The sequence below is a fragment of the Colletotrichum paranaense genome (assembly GCF_030867605.1).
Source record: "Colletotrichum paranaense strain IMI 384185 chromosome Unknown Scaffold_11.1, whole genome shotgun sequence".
NCBI lineage: Eukaryota > Fungi > Ascomycota > Sordariomycetes > Glomerellales > Glomerellaceae > Colletotrichum > Colletotrichum paranaense.
In genome coordinates, this window is record NW_026848969.1 from 509,944 (window position 1) to 523,341 (window position 13,398).

General features: G+C 53.3%; 3 protein-coding genes across 3 annotated transcripts; 1 reads left to right on the forward strand and 2 right to left on the reverse strand.

Moving 5' to 3' along the window:
* Positions 1-4,261: 4,261 nt before the first annotated feature.
* On the reverse strand, positions 4,262-6,044 carry CPAR01_12500 (prenyltransferase and squalene oxidase; the record flags this gene model as incomplete). Its single annotated transcript, XM_060496756.1, has 5 exons — positions 4,262-4,514; positions 4,579-4,878; positions 4,956-5,073; positions 5,120-5,247; positions 5,329-6,044. 5 exons carry the CDS (start codon positions 6,042-6,044, stop codon positions 4,262-4,264), a joined length of 1,515 nt encoding a protein of 504 aa, XP_060344289.1.
* Positions 6,045-11,008: 4,964 nt separating this feature from the next.
* On the forward strand, positions 11,009-11,671 carry CPAR01_12501 (uncharacterized protein; the record flags this gene model as incomplete). The annotated part of the gene is made up of 1 exon (XM_060496757.1): positions 11,009-11,671. One exon carries the CDS (start codon positions 11,009-11,011, stop codon positions 11,669-11,671), a length of 663 nt encoding a protein of 220 aa, XP_060344290.1.
* Positions 11,672-12,905: 1,234 nt separating this feature from the next.
* CPAR01_12502 (uncharacterized protein) lies at positions 12,906-13,112 on the reverse strand (the record flags this gene model as incomplete). Its single annotated transcript, XM_060496758.1, has 1 exon — positions 12,906-13,112. One exon carries the CDS (start codon positions 13,110-13,112, stop codon positions 12,906-12,908), a length of 207 nt encoding a protein of 68 aa, XP_060344291.1.
* Between the last annotated feature and the right edge of the window lie 286 nt (positions 13,113-13,398).

Genomic DNA, 13,398 nt, shown 5'->3' on the forward strand with positions numbered 1-13,398 from the left:
GACATGACATGACGGGTACGGATACCTTGGACGTGGGTTGGTGATGTGGGTGCCGGTGCATCAGTACGGATCCATGGAGACCTTTGGCAGCAGCAGCAGCAGCAGCAATAACATGTAGTAGCAGCAAGTAGACATACCTACAACAAGTAAGGACCAGCAGCAGCAGCAGCAGCAGCAGCAGCAGCAGCAGCAGCAGCAGGCAGGCAGACGCAGCGCAACGGCTGGCTGGTGCAAGCGGGCGCGCGCGAAAACGCACAAGTTGCAACTAGGCCGGGCCAAAGCAAGCGCAGGCCCTTGGGACGCAGACCACACCATGCAATGATGAGCTGGCAGTGCCGCTCGACGGTGTTGCTTTGATGAACCTGGAAGGTAATCCAAGGGAAATCAGGAAACCAAGCCCGGCGAGACCTCGATCCAAAAGGCAGGGTGTTCTCTCTTGACATGCAATGCACTGGCCTTTTTTCTGCTTTCCACACCCCTCGCCCATCTTTGCCGCGTCTCTCTCTCTCTCTTTCTCTCTCGATCTCTCTTCATGTGTGTGTGTGTGCATGTATGCGTATGTGCGAATGTGTGTGTGTCTCTCTCTCAGTAACCCACCCTGATATCTCAGGTATTTGTGCCTCTGCCTTGAGTCTTGTAAGCCAATTGGTAAATACACCCTTCGTAAAGGCTAGGAAATCGAAGTAGGAGAGAGAGGCGGGTACTGTGGTACCTGGCCGTTCGCAACCGCGATCTGTCAATGCAGGTGAGAAAAGCAGAGTCAGATAAGGTCATGCGCGCAGAGGTCGAGCCACGGCAAGATTACCGCGGGCCAACTCTTTTCTTGTTATTGATGACTTGTCGTTAAGGTAGCTCGTAGCTCGTAGCTCGTCGTTGCTACTGCTACGGAGTAGTGGTACTGCTGCTTGGTTCTCCACGGAGCATGGGGAGCCGTCAACAAGATGAGAAGCAAAGAGGAGGTTGGCGGCGTGCAGCTTGCAGCTTGCCGCAAGGGGTCGTGTCAGTCAGCGAATCGCCCGTGGCTTCCTTCCCGAATCAATCTCGAAGCACCGTGGAAGGCGCCAACGATGTCATTCACTCACTTCTCTCACCAATGACTTTTACACTCAATCATGCATTCGCTCACCCTCATTCACATCCGTTACTCTCACTCACTCGCCGTGTCACTCATCTCATCTACCTCATCTACAAAGCCACTCACAACCATTGCTCGATTGCGGCAGGCATCTCACCACCTCACCTAGTTCAACCTGAGCAGGTGATGCCGCCCAGCGCCGATTGCCTTACCTCCATGGTCTTTCCCTGAGAAAGTCTCACCAAGCTACTGCAGAGTAGAGCAAAAAGGGTGCTGCTAACTGGTGCTGCTACCAAAGAAAAAGCCAAACGTCTCTTGCCCGACCTGACAGAGCTAGCTCTTAGTCTCTTAGCGCTCGCCGTAGAAGCCGTCCCCAAATGTGATTCGTCAATTGACCTCTTTCTGGAACCCTGTCATCTGGATCAATGATCAATTCCAGCTTTTCCCTCTCTCTTACTTCTTTCACTCTCCACACTTTGCTCCACTCCAGCGGCCGGCTCTCACGAAGCGGGGACGATGGAGGGGCGTCCGCATGTCTGTTGGCGTGACCTGACTTTTTTGATAGACGGTAGACCCTATCCAAAAAGCCGATGGGACTCTTTTCGTCTCATGTATTTTGGCCATGACACATTACTTTGGCTGACATCGAATGAGAGATGGGATAAATGAACGGACTATGTATGTACACCTCCTAGGAATCCTGTCTATACCCGCCTGCCTCACCAAAATCATCTGATTTGAACTCTTCGCTTGCCAAGCGAGTGGGCATCGGAAGACCCCTAGTCAACCAAGATTCCGTGTGCCAACGACGGACCCTTTCTGTGTAGGCTCTGTATTCGTAGTGATACTAAAGTGGAGATATCCTCACTACGTCCGGAACTGCTTCCGAGACAGAGCTCTCTTGAGCACTTATTGTTATTATTATCCAAGTCTCTCTCCAGCCCTGCCTTGGCCTAAGAGACGACTCCACCGAGCTTCATTTGTCTTACAATAAATCCCCGGTTTAACGCGGCTAAACAGAAATCATAGAAGTGATACAATGACCGTGCCGAGGTGTCTCTCACCGTCAATCTCTCCATACAGTCTCTTGTCTCTCCAGACACATCTTGTAGTACAGAAAGAAGCCAGCTGTGGAACGAAACCAGTGCGTGTCCTCCCAAAGCCAGCATCCATAGCCCGGGGCTTTTTGTGAACCATGGCCTGCGGGATCCGGTGGCTCGGGAATACAAGTTTGTGATTACGCTGGCGTCCCCCTTGTGTGCCATGTACTGTAATCTGTATTCGTACCCCGTCTTGGAGCTGAGCCGGCAGGGTAGCTCTTTCGATGAGGGGTGTGAGGGGCACACCAAAAAAGAGACATCATGGACCCCTCCGTCTCGCCCTCTCTCTCCGGCTCCCTCTCTGCCACATCTCATCCCTGCCCCTCCATTTCGAAGAAGACAACACACCTGGCCTTCTTTCAACGTCATTTGCATCCAGTGGTGGGATGCCATTGGACAGAGCCACCTCCGATCTGAACGGAAGATAGAGGAGGGTTCGTCAGTGTTGATGAAGGTTCACCGGACCTTTGACAATGGGGGAATGAGGCCGGCCGGCCGCTGACCTCTCTTGGAAACCTGAGGCCGCACCACATTATTTTACCACCCAGACCAGACCGCTGTTCTATCATTTCCCGCCTGCTGAAGGAGGGCCCATTGAATTTTCATCATCACGGCTCGAGTTCACCTGGCGGATCCAGATCCAAAGTCTGGAGCAATCATCTCGTTGCCCGGTGCCCGTTCGAGCAGACCACGACGACGCGTCCTTCCCAACAATGAGTAGGCAGATCGATTTCAATCAGGACACTGCCCGGCCATACCAAGCGGCCCATGACATGACCTCCCTTCCCGGGTAATTCTTTTCTGATATCAAAACAACTCCAAAGAGGAATATCGATAAAAAAGAGGGGCACACTTGCGTCTACCGCAGTAGGTGGCTATGTATGACAGCAAAGACATCTGCGCCCAGGCCCTGCGGCGCTGCTGTAAGGCGAGATGCACCAATCGAACCTCGCGTGGCCGCCATGGGTTAGGTCAGTCTGCTGGGATAATCCACCGCGGACTCGCAGTAGGCAGACATGTCTCTGTCTCTCTCTTCCTCAGCCTGTTCGCCCACGCCTAAGCTATCCGCACACACGCCTACACCTACTACACACCCACAGCTCGCGTCGATCTAGCTTCTCTGTGCCTTTTTTGGCCGGCTCAGGGCTGGACTGAGCAACCTGTCTCAAAATTGTCTCTGCCTTGTGTCTCAGACCTGCCATCCCAAGACAAGCATCCAAGTTTCGTTTCTTAACCGTTCCAACTACCTAGCCCCCAAAAGACACACGCGTGGAAGAACAGCCGGCCACACGAGAGTGGCACGGCAGAGGCATCAAAGTGGCGTGTTACAGGTCTCCAATGTCTCTTTAGATTGGTCTGGTTCTTGGTAGAGTGGGAGAATTGATGATGTGCATTCGCTCGCCACAGCCGCCGCGTCGTGGTGCCGAGAAGCCAGAATAAACAGCAAAGGGGACCCTTGCTTTCGGAAGATGCGTAGTCCCAACCGTTCAGCGCTGTTTTTAAAGAAACATGTTGTCCCATTTGCGGTGGGATGTTCAAAGGGCAACACTGGATGCCGACTGGTTCTGCCTGCTCGGCCGGCTTGCTCTGGCCTGGACCAGAAACATTTGTTCGAAATGTATTACCTCCTGCTGCCATAACACCTCCCTCTTCCTCCCAGTAAACAAGTTGCATGCCGTTTCGCGTGCTGCAGCTGGCGCACGGATTTCAAATGCAACTCGACCTTTCGGGAGACCCAGCCTGGGAGCTTTCAACATGCATATCCACACAAAGTCTCCTGCGCCGCCGCCATATTGCCGTGATGAGTTGTTCAAAAGCTCGCACATACGATCCCTGTCTGAGATCTCTTCGCCCCGGGCTCGAAGCTGCAGGCCCGTCGTGTTCGCTCCGCGATCCCACCCTTCCTCATGATTGGGGCCGTCAGTAAGCATGCATGGCACGTTTCCCATCGCCGAGTTCATTTCGGAAGGTCTCCGCCATCACAGTGCCCCTTTTCGCGCGGACCACGTGATACGGGATTTCGACGTTCTTCCTCCATATATACATAGGGGGGGGGGCGGTCGCCTTCAGGCGGCCTGGTGGCGGGCTAAAATCCCTGTTTCGACGCAAAGTACGCCTTCATGTCGTCGACGCTTTCTTGAGGGATGGTGTAGACGGGGTGGATCGTCCCGACGCGGTCCTCCTCGTTGAATACCTGTGTTCCTTCGGCACAAGGCGACGCCACCCACTTTGGCTCCGATAGGATCGTCTCATCTTCGTTGACATATGTGAGATCCCACTGGTGCTGCGCAGAGCTCAGTCCTGAGAGGACGTAGCAAGTGTGGTACGCATCCGACGGCCTATCACTCGAGTCAGCAACAAACCATCCAGATCAGGAAGCTTCTATCATCATGGCCATCTCACCTGCTGGGCTTGTCGCGAAGACCGCCACGTTTGGACCGGTCTTGACCGCAACACAAGATGTATCGAATCAGCCCCTCACGACTGTAAAGACTGCCCTGATGGGGAGTGAAGCTCGCCTCGTTCGGTTGATCCTCGAGCTCAATTGCGCCTTTCAGTACAGCGTCGATCAAGGGCCAACACCCACCGACCCAATGGCTGTAGCAGCCGTCGACGAGCTTATTTGTGCGGCCACTGAAGCCACCCTCCGGAGCGTACTGCCGTGACGAGAGCCAAGAGATAAGTCGTGGCACGTCGAGGTACCTGTCATCGGACGAAGCAGTCAGTATGCGCTGCTTTCATGTCAACCCCTTAGTGGACGAACGCGGCGGGATACGTACTTGGGAATGATGCGATGCGGAGTGTCCAGGATCGAGAGGCAGCCCAAAGCGCAGAAAGCATAGGCTCCATGCGCTTCACCATCCGGCTTTCCCGATATTCCACCCTCAAACGTTTGGCCTATTGGTGAGCGACGGCGAGGCAACCAGGCTAAGGTATGACTTACATCTGCGTACATAATCAGCCAATCCAGTGAAGAGCGTGGGCCGCTCAGGCGTCCACGCCGGCGAGTCGGTTGAGAGGTCCAGAGGCAGGTTCAGTAGGGTTACAATTACGGCTGCACAGTATGCTCCCCTAGAGACCTGTCAGAACTATGGCGCAAACCGAGAGAGAGAGAGAGAGAGAATCGAGGAGGGGGGGCTGGTGTCAACCCACCTGACATCTACCTCTCCGCCCAGGGCCATCTGAATCCCGCCACTGGGTTGCTTGAGAGAGCAGAGCCATTTCCACATGGCTTTCCTATCTATCACCTCGTATGCATCCTCACCGCCGACGATGGCAAGGGCGAGAACAACGGCGTAGGTTGTGGCAAGGTGAGAGTCCTGTCCGTGTCCGCCCCCGATGCCACCGGAAGGGTTCTGCATTGTACGCACTGTCTTTATCAGGTCTTCCCGGTACACTGCCGTGTCGTAGCCGAGCAGAGCCAGGGCGTTGAGAGACCAATACAGGAACCATGGCCGACTCGCGTCGGCAGCCACATACGGGGCCGGGAACCTTCCGAGCTGCTTCTGGAGAAATTTGATGTGGTTATCACGGAGCAGTGAGGGTACTCCGTGGGCGTTGTGATCGATGTCGCTGTCCGTGGCAGCCAGCAACGGGACACACTCCCGCACCGTAGCATCCTGAGCATATGAAGTGGCAGTCGGAAGCGTATCGCGCACAGGTGGAGACGCCGTGAAAAGTTCTGGCACGGTACTGTTCGTCTCGATTCCTTCGATTCCCAAATCACTCAGGTCGTCGATGAATTCCTCGTCCACGTCGCTGTCGGAGCGTTGCGGCGACCCGGTCTGGGCCGATGCAGCCATACTTGCTGCGCGCTTGATGAAGGTGACTTTGGTACGGCGCTTGAGAGGTTTGATGCGGGGTCTCATCTCACTCGGAGGCAGATTGTGGGATGCGAGCTTTATGAGACGTCAAGAAAGACTCAGACTCCCATGTTTCAACGATGTTTTCAGAATCTGATGTTTGAAAACCAACAAGATGTCTTAGTTGGAAAGATATTCGCTTTGGGCAGTAACGATGATGAGACGGGCTCTTCCTACTTGCCATAATGCGCCTAAGAGAGGAAGTTCATAAAAATGGGGCATGTCTAGATTGATTGGCTGTTCTCGTCTCCCGCTATTAGTAAGCCCCGGATCCCTCATCACCAGACATCCCATCACCATGTCCATCTTCAACGACATCCCTTGAAGACTTCGGCCGAGATGATGGTAAATTGCATCTGCGGACGCAAGAAACCTGTAATATACTCTTTTTTTCTTTTTTTTCGAAAGGAGTGATGCCGAGATTCTTCTCTACACAAGAGCAAATGATTCGTCTGTTGACCGTCCAGACGACGGTTCCCCTCTTAAATGTCCTAGAGAGGTCCAACGTAGAGGTTCGGAACCGACACATAAAATAACGAAAGTTCGCAGACACTCCAGATAGTGAGCTTGTCTTCGAATGCTTCACAATTACCGGTTCCTCCAAAATCAGAAGCCCCTGAGCTTAGCGATCGAAATAGACAGGAACTACTTATGTGAAACAGCATATCCAATTTCATTACCCACTTGTCTGAATGCTCTTCAGAAATCCATCAAAGCGACATCAATTCAAGGGGGCACACTCTGAATAAAAGGCTTGGAAGTAGTCTAGGCTTTACTCCAGGCCTTTGGATATAATGCGGGGGCCACTTGGCTCTCGCAATACTCTGATTCGAAGGTTTTGCATTTCATTGATCCGGGTCTAGATCAACTGGCATTCTCAGATTCTTCATAGGACACTGTAACTGTCTTATGTAGCCTGAAGTTCCTCAATTGGATTCGATGGATGAACCGTCTTAAACAGCCGCCAGATGGAATACTGAGATAACATCATACCCATAGCTTCAATGGTGGATTCTACGAGCCGTTCAGGAGGCCATTGAAATGTGATCAGGGGCTCACCCAGGTCGATAATGGGTACGGCCTGAGATAATATGAGATGATATGTCTGGTAAAATCCCCGGTTTGGCGTGCGGTTTGCCTACTTGTATAGGTATAATGTCGGGCTTGCGCCGATGAACTAAGGTAGTCAAGACTACCAATATTCAGCATGTTCCATTGAGTAGTCGCGATCACCAGCTTTGTATTGGAAGTGTATGCTGTAGATGACTCGATGCTGACAGATCCAAAGATTCTTCATTGAAGGTTGCGAACGTCTAGGTATGGATGAATTGGAAGAGACAGGTGAGACAGCTGAAACCTTCGATAGACTGACTGCTAACTCCACTAGGGACTCGATTATGTTCTCAGTGACGAGGTCAATGATTGTTCCCATGACTTGGATATTTTCGTTGGCACATGGTTGGTCTATAGGGTGTGCTTGGTTATTCGTGGCCAGGGTTGGCAAGCCACTATCCAGGGCCGTCTCTTCATGATTCAAAGGACCAAAGTGGTGATCCATCGCCCGTGACAGACTCTCGCCACGGAACATGTCTCAATCTACGTTTCATTCCATCTCAAGACCCTCAATAGAGCTATTCCACCCTTAATAAATTAATCAGACTTGCTCTTCACACCACCAAAGCTAAAGCCGCCATAGCGACATGGCCAAGCCCTCCAAACCGTCCATACTAAGCAGAGCACGACGGGCCAACAGCCATCAAACCGAACCAATCTCGAGCAGCATCAACCCTCACAGACTGAACAGTCGGCGGATACCACGGCAAAGATACCCATCATGCAAGAATAGAGTTTCCCATATCACAAACAGACGTCTGCAAAGCGGCAACTCTACTCCATCCGATCAGCCGCTCGGGCCAGGGACAAACTATGTTCGCTATAAACCTCAACTCCGACAACGATGTCTAATTATACACGACATCTAGCGATTTCATAGCGCAATAGCATCTGAGCCAAGTGCCGGATGAAGTCGTTCTCGCAAAAATCCATCCACATTCTACATATCCTCTTGGTGTATAGAACCTCGGCGGGTCCAATTTTACGGGAGAATCTCGAGTTCAGACATGGCCGCCTCGACTGGACTCGAGGGACGGACGAGGTAAGTTTGTAGATGGACCGAGAAGAGAAGGAAATATGATGTAGCTATTTTGAAACAACGATGATGGATCAAGCTGGATCCAGGTCCGGTGATTCAAAGGATGTTATAGAAACAAACATTGACAAGCCGAGCCACCTCCGATGCTCCCACAACCATCTTCAAAGGCACCTGGAACCAAGGTGAAGACAACAATGAGGCCTGGGGACAGGAAATGAATGTGCGAACTACTCAAAAGGCGAAGACGGAACTTAGTTGCGAGTAACAGCATCAATGTCACGAAATCCATTGGCAGTCAACGCTCTGGACTGGCGAAGCATCAGGTATACCTGCTAGCCATGATGCTCAACTCATTGTACGACCACGAGCATAACACCCACAGCTCAGGTCGCTCTGCCATGTTGGACACCGGCCTCGAGAGCTCTCCAGGTCTTCGAGGGCAACCGGGCTGCCACTCACAAGGTTGACTCATCACAAGTCCAACCGACATTTCTCGGATGCCTGGGTCATATCACCGGGCCTCTCGGACTTATTTTCTCTGGAATGAATTGGAAGCGCATAGTGCCGTATGAGAATGACGCAACATCCATTTCTTCCAGTTTCATGACAACACACAAGTGCGGACAAATCTCGAGTCAATTCACTTCAATTAGCACGGAGCAGGCAAATAATAGTTGCCTTGATGGTGTGACTAGTTACAAGCCTGCCCACTCACACCACCTGCGGCATACAAGTTTTTCCGCATAGTGCATAGTGAAAGAGAGAGAGAGAGCGGTCAATAGCGCCTGGGATTACCATTGGAGCCAGCGCAGCGCTGTGCGTCCCTGCATGGCCAAGGAAGCAGACAGACGTTCATGTGTCAAGAATCCTGAAGGAAAGGTATGCAAATTATCTTCAGCAGCATTCCAGCTGCGCGGAGAATAGACCTTGCAAATGCCTTCACAAAACCCACCACACTGGGTATTTTGGTCCGTTTCTGAATGGAATGGTGGCATTCTTGAACCCCTTTGAGGTGGCTGCGCAGCTTGGACCACACACCACTTGAGGGGGTAACAAGCGGTCAAGATCTCGAGAGATCCGAGCACCCTCACTAGAGGCGGATGGCGCCGTTATAGCTTTGAGGCCATCAAGTGATCAGACCTCGGGCTAGGTTCGGCTAGGAACGTCCTTCGATGCCAGGCATTGGCATCGACATCTCTGTCGCCAAGTTCCCGCGAAACTAGCAATATCGTGATTCCGTCAAGTTGGTTGTCAGAGAGACGAATTGCAGTCGTAAGTTGGGCAGGGCTTGGGAGAGAGTTCCGTGCCCCGCGTCCGACGGAGGAGGGGTTGAGGAGGGGTTAACGACCCTCAATTGGCCCCGTCTTCAATCAATTGAGGGTTTGCGTCTCGCCTGTGACTTGACCAAGTATCAACTTGAGTCCCGACCAAATCAATCGAGACGGTTCACACAGATCAGCCAATTGTCGATTGTCAGGTACCAAACCAACTGTTTTCGAGCCAATGCTTCGAGGTGACAGCCACGAGTCTCGATTAGCCTCCTGTCTCTCCTAACGGTCCAGAAGCATTACTTGCATCACGTAATGCAAGGTAGATAGTAGGCATAGAGAGTCGTCGGACGAATCCCGCCAACGGCCAACATGGGATGCGGCATGATTGGTTGACGGCCCTACGAAGGCGTTTTCTTTCAGACGAGAATCTCACACCGCACATTCGAAATCCAGGGAATGGCTTGCAGCAGGTTTCTTTTGCCGTGCAATGGGCATGCGGGATGGCGGGAAGACACAACTGTGCCTGAGCAGCCCCTTGCCGGTTCCCCTTGACCTGCACCAATGATCGTGGGAAAAATGACTCTCGCCCGCATTGCTGCCGGACAATTCGTTGGCCTTCTGCTGCTCCGCTCAATGTCGGTCGAATTTGGCTGGCATGTTGGTATGTGGTTGATTCACTCTGGCACGAGGTTCGCATCTCAAACGAGACAAACGGCTCCGTAGTATCGAACTCAAAGCTTCGTACAACATCGGCTTCGGCGGATAAATGCTTCATGCCACTTGTCACCGCGATTTCTCTAGAAACCCATCAAATGTCAGGTCCGTGTAGGGTCCGGCGGCGTCATGGCATTCCGTCGAGGAGGGTCATAGTTGGAGAAACATGAACGGTCAGAAGTATAGTATGCGAGATGATGTGCAAGACGTTATGCCATGAATGCAGGTATCCGAGACGAGGCAAGTGGCACAACTCGCCATCAGAGACGGTGCCTTTCGGAGTGGACATGTTGGACCAACTACAGACTGAGATGCCTGGAGTCTGGCGTCTTTTTGATAGAGAAATTGGCGTGTGCAAGGGTCTGGCCACGGCCGTGAACGGGTGTACTGGGAACAAGCGACATCGATCGGGGAACTGACGCAGATCTGATGTGCCTTATTTGCAGGCAAAGCCAATTGGAGAGACGTGCGTTCGCGGCAATGAAGGGCTAAGAGAGACTCCCGCTTGCGACGTTGATCGGTCGGTCAAAGCAGGAGATAATGGGATGCCTTTCGGTGTCGGGATATACCTTGGTTGGCAACAACCTTTCAATATCGCGACGCACCTCCAGACATTATCCGTGATACGGGTGGGGAATAACTCGTCGTGTTAAGTCGCCGCTGGCCGCTGGCCGTACCGCGTCAAGCTCGGCTCTTCGTCGAACATGCCTGGACCCTGTACTGCGACTTGTTTCGTCATCTGCAACTGGTTCGTTTGACAGATTGAGGGCTGTGCACCCATTGCCCCCCCTCATTGTTCGAGCTAGAGGAGGGAGATCTGCTGAAGCCTCGCAATGGTCTTTGCACCAGCTTTCCACGATCCACCTTGTACTGTGAGCCTGTGGTTGGACATTCAACCAACCACCGGGAGGGTAACAACCGTGACAGCAGGCCGTCGGATCATTGGCACACGATTCAGCGATCCGCCAGGAAGAAACTATTCCCGCGAGATATTCTCCACTGTGCCGTATGACCCGTCCACCGTGAATATGGCAGTATCGCGCACCGTAGTCCGGCCTTGCCTACGCAATCGGCATCGACGACAGTCGATATCCATCCGAGATACGAATAGCTCTGGGCACCTTGGTGCCTCGGAATGCCGATACAGCCAACAGCAATGCAGTAGAGCCCCTCGAGGCTCAGGGCCTGGCAGTGGCGGGGTCTGCAAGAAGACAATCCGGACGCAGGTAGTCTCCACGCTTGTGGGGGGAGAGGAGCATCGGGAACATCAGGTCGTTCTGCGCCAGAAGCCCAGGGCCCCAGGCACGACAGGGCCAGGCAAAGCCGGCCATTGCCAATGGTGGCTTTGTCTATCTGCAGTTCGTAGCGGGATTTGTACTGTAGCGAAGATGCAATCCATCGGACGAGGGGCTTCGCCTGGTGTGCGAATCTGCGATAGCTCGTTTGGTTTTGTTGAGCCGACTGTTGTTAGCAGCTCAGTGCCTATCCAGGCGTGAAAAGCGACGTCGCAGCTACGAATGGTCTGTTCTCGCCGTCAAGCAACTCGCATAGAGTACCACGCTAGCTGCAGGTGTCTGGGCACTGGATCCGTTATCGACTGGAGCCCGTACGAGAAGATTTTCATCCTTGCGTTTGCTAATGTACCATGGCAGATCTGCGGCAACTTGCGATCGAAACCTTGCGCAACAGGCGACTTATTAATGGCTGCTCTAGTCCTGGCTCGTGGGGCTCTAACTGCGGTGGTAGGGGGCGGCTTGAAAACTCCGAAGGGTCTGGTCAGTGGTGAGAGTGGTGGCCCTGACTCTACCCCAGCCCATTGTGGACTTGGCATCATGGTAAGGGTCGAGAAAGCCAGGTTTTCATCGCGGCCAAGGGCTTATTAAGTTTTATCGACCGAGGCTACCAGTGGGCGGCTTCCACCTCGGAATTGTTTGTTCGGCGTTGCCGCTTGTAGAAACAAGGCGGCAGCAATGGCATTTCCATAGCATCGTCGGTTGGCCGGGTGGAGGATCAATTCACTCATGGGTGAAGGGCGATGAAGCGAACGGGGCCCTAGCGGAAGATGACAAGACAGGTAGGAGGACTGAATTGAGGGCCAACGTGCCGTTGACGCGAGGTGCAGATAGAGTTGCCCGTTGACAGCAGCCGATCCAATGCCGTGAGCTGATCGTTTCCCAGAGTGTCAGAGGGAGCCGTGAGCGTCGTTCTTTGTCAAGTCTCGTTGCACTGTGCAGGGTGCGCTGTCCTTTTTGGTGCTTCCTCCACTGCCTGAATCACGTCGTGAGTGTTGCACCGCAGACGCATCAGCCATTGACTGTGTCCGTACAAGCCACACAGGTCACAGGTGAGGTGATGCCACTGTGATTGTGTGAGGACGGGAAGCACAGTCGAATGCTGATCAATGGAGCCTTGGCCAGCAGCCGGTCAACGTCCGTGGCCTCCGTAGCTCGTGGTGTCGCGAGGAACGGACGAATGCCTCGGGGCAGCCCGCTAGGTCTATGTGTAAGTTTGCGCGGCTGATGACTGATTGGGATAACCCCGTCAGTGTTTGCCGTCCAGGCTCGTCCTATGTTTCTTCGGAGGAGGGATCAATAGCTGATGCCGGACGTGCTTGATGATAGACGCTAGAGGTGGCCGGTGGTGGCGGCTGCAGCAGCGTCAAGCGAGAGGCGAGATCCGTCCAGGTCGTCTCTGGCAGCTCAAGGTCTGTAGGGGCACCGCAAGTTGCACCTAGAGGCTAGGCGAGCCTGCTTGTGAGGACGCAGCCTGTCTGGCTTTGCTTGGGTTGGGTGTTGCAAGTGCCGATCGCCAGCCAGCTCTGGTTCTAGGTCGAGCCTCGAGCCCGAGCTCTGCCTGGGTATCAGGTTCCTCAAGGCTCAGGGTTAAAGCCTCGAGGCAACTTTGGGTCAGTCGCGTTTGACGCTGTTGAGGAATCATCCGAAGAGAAAGATGACCCTTGGGGCGGCACTAAGTCATCATCCGGAACCTGGTGTTTTAAACTATGGCCTCGTCGGCCTGTTTGCTGCAGGCACGAGGAGAGCTCTGGAATGTGGGCTCTCGGTCAGGTATGACCACGATATCCGTAGCGCCAGAGACGACAGAAAAGATGGGTGGGTGTGTGACTGCGCTGTAGACAGAGAGGAGAGAGGCAAGAAACCACAATGAGTGACGGGGAGTAAAGGAATCCGAGGCGGGCCTCATGATTCGTGAGAATCTACATAGT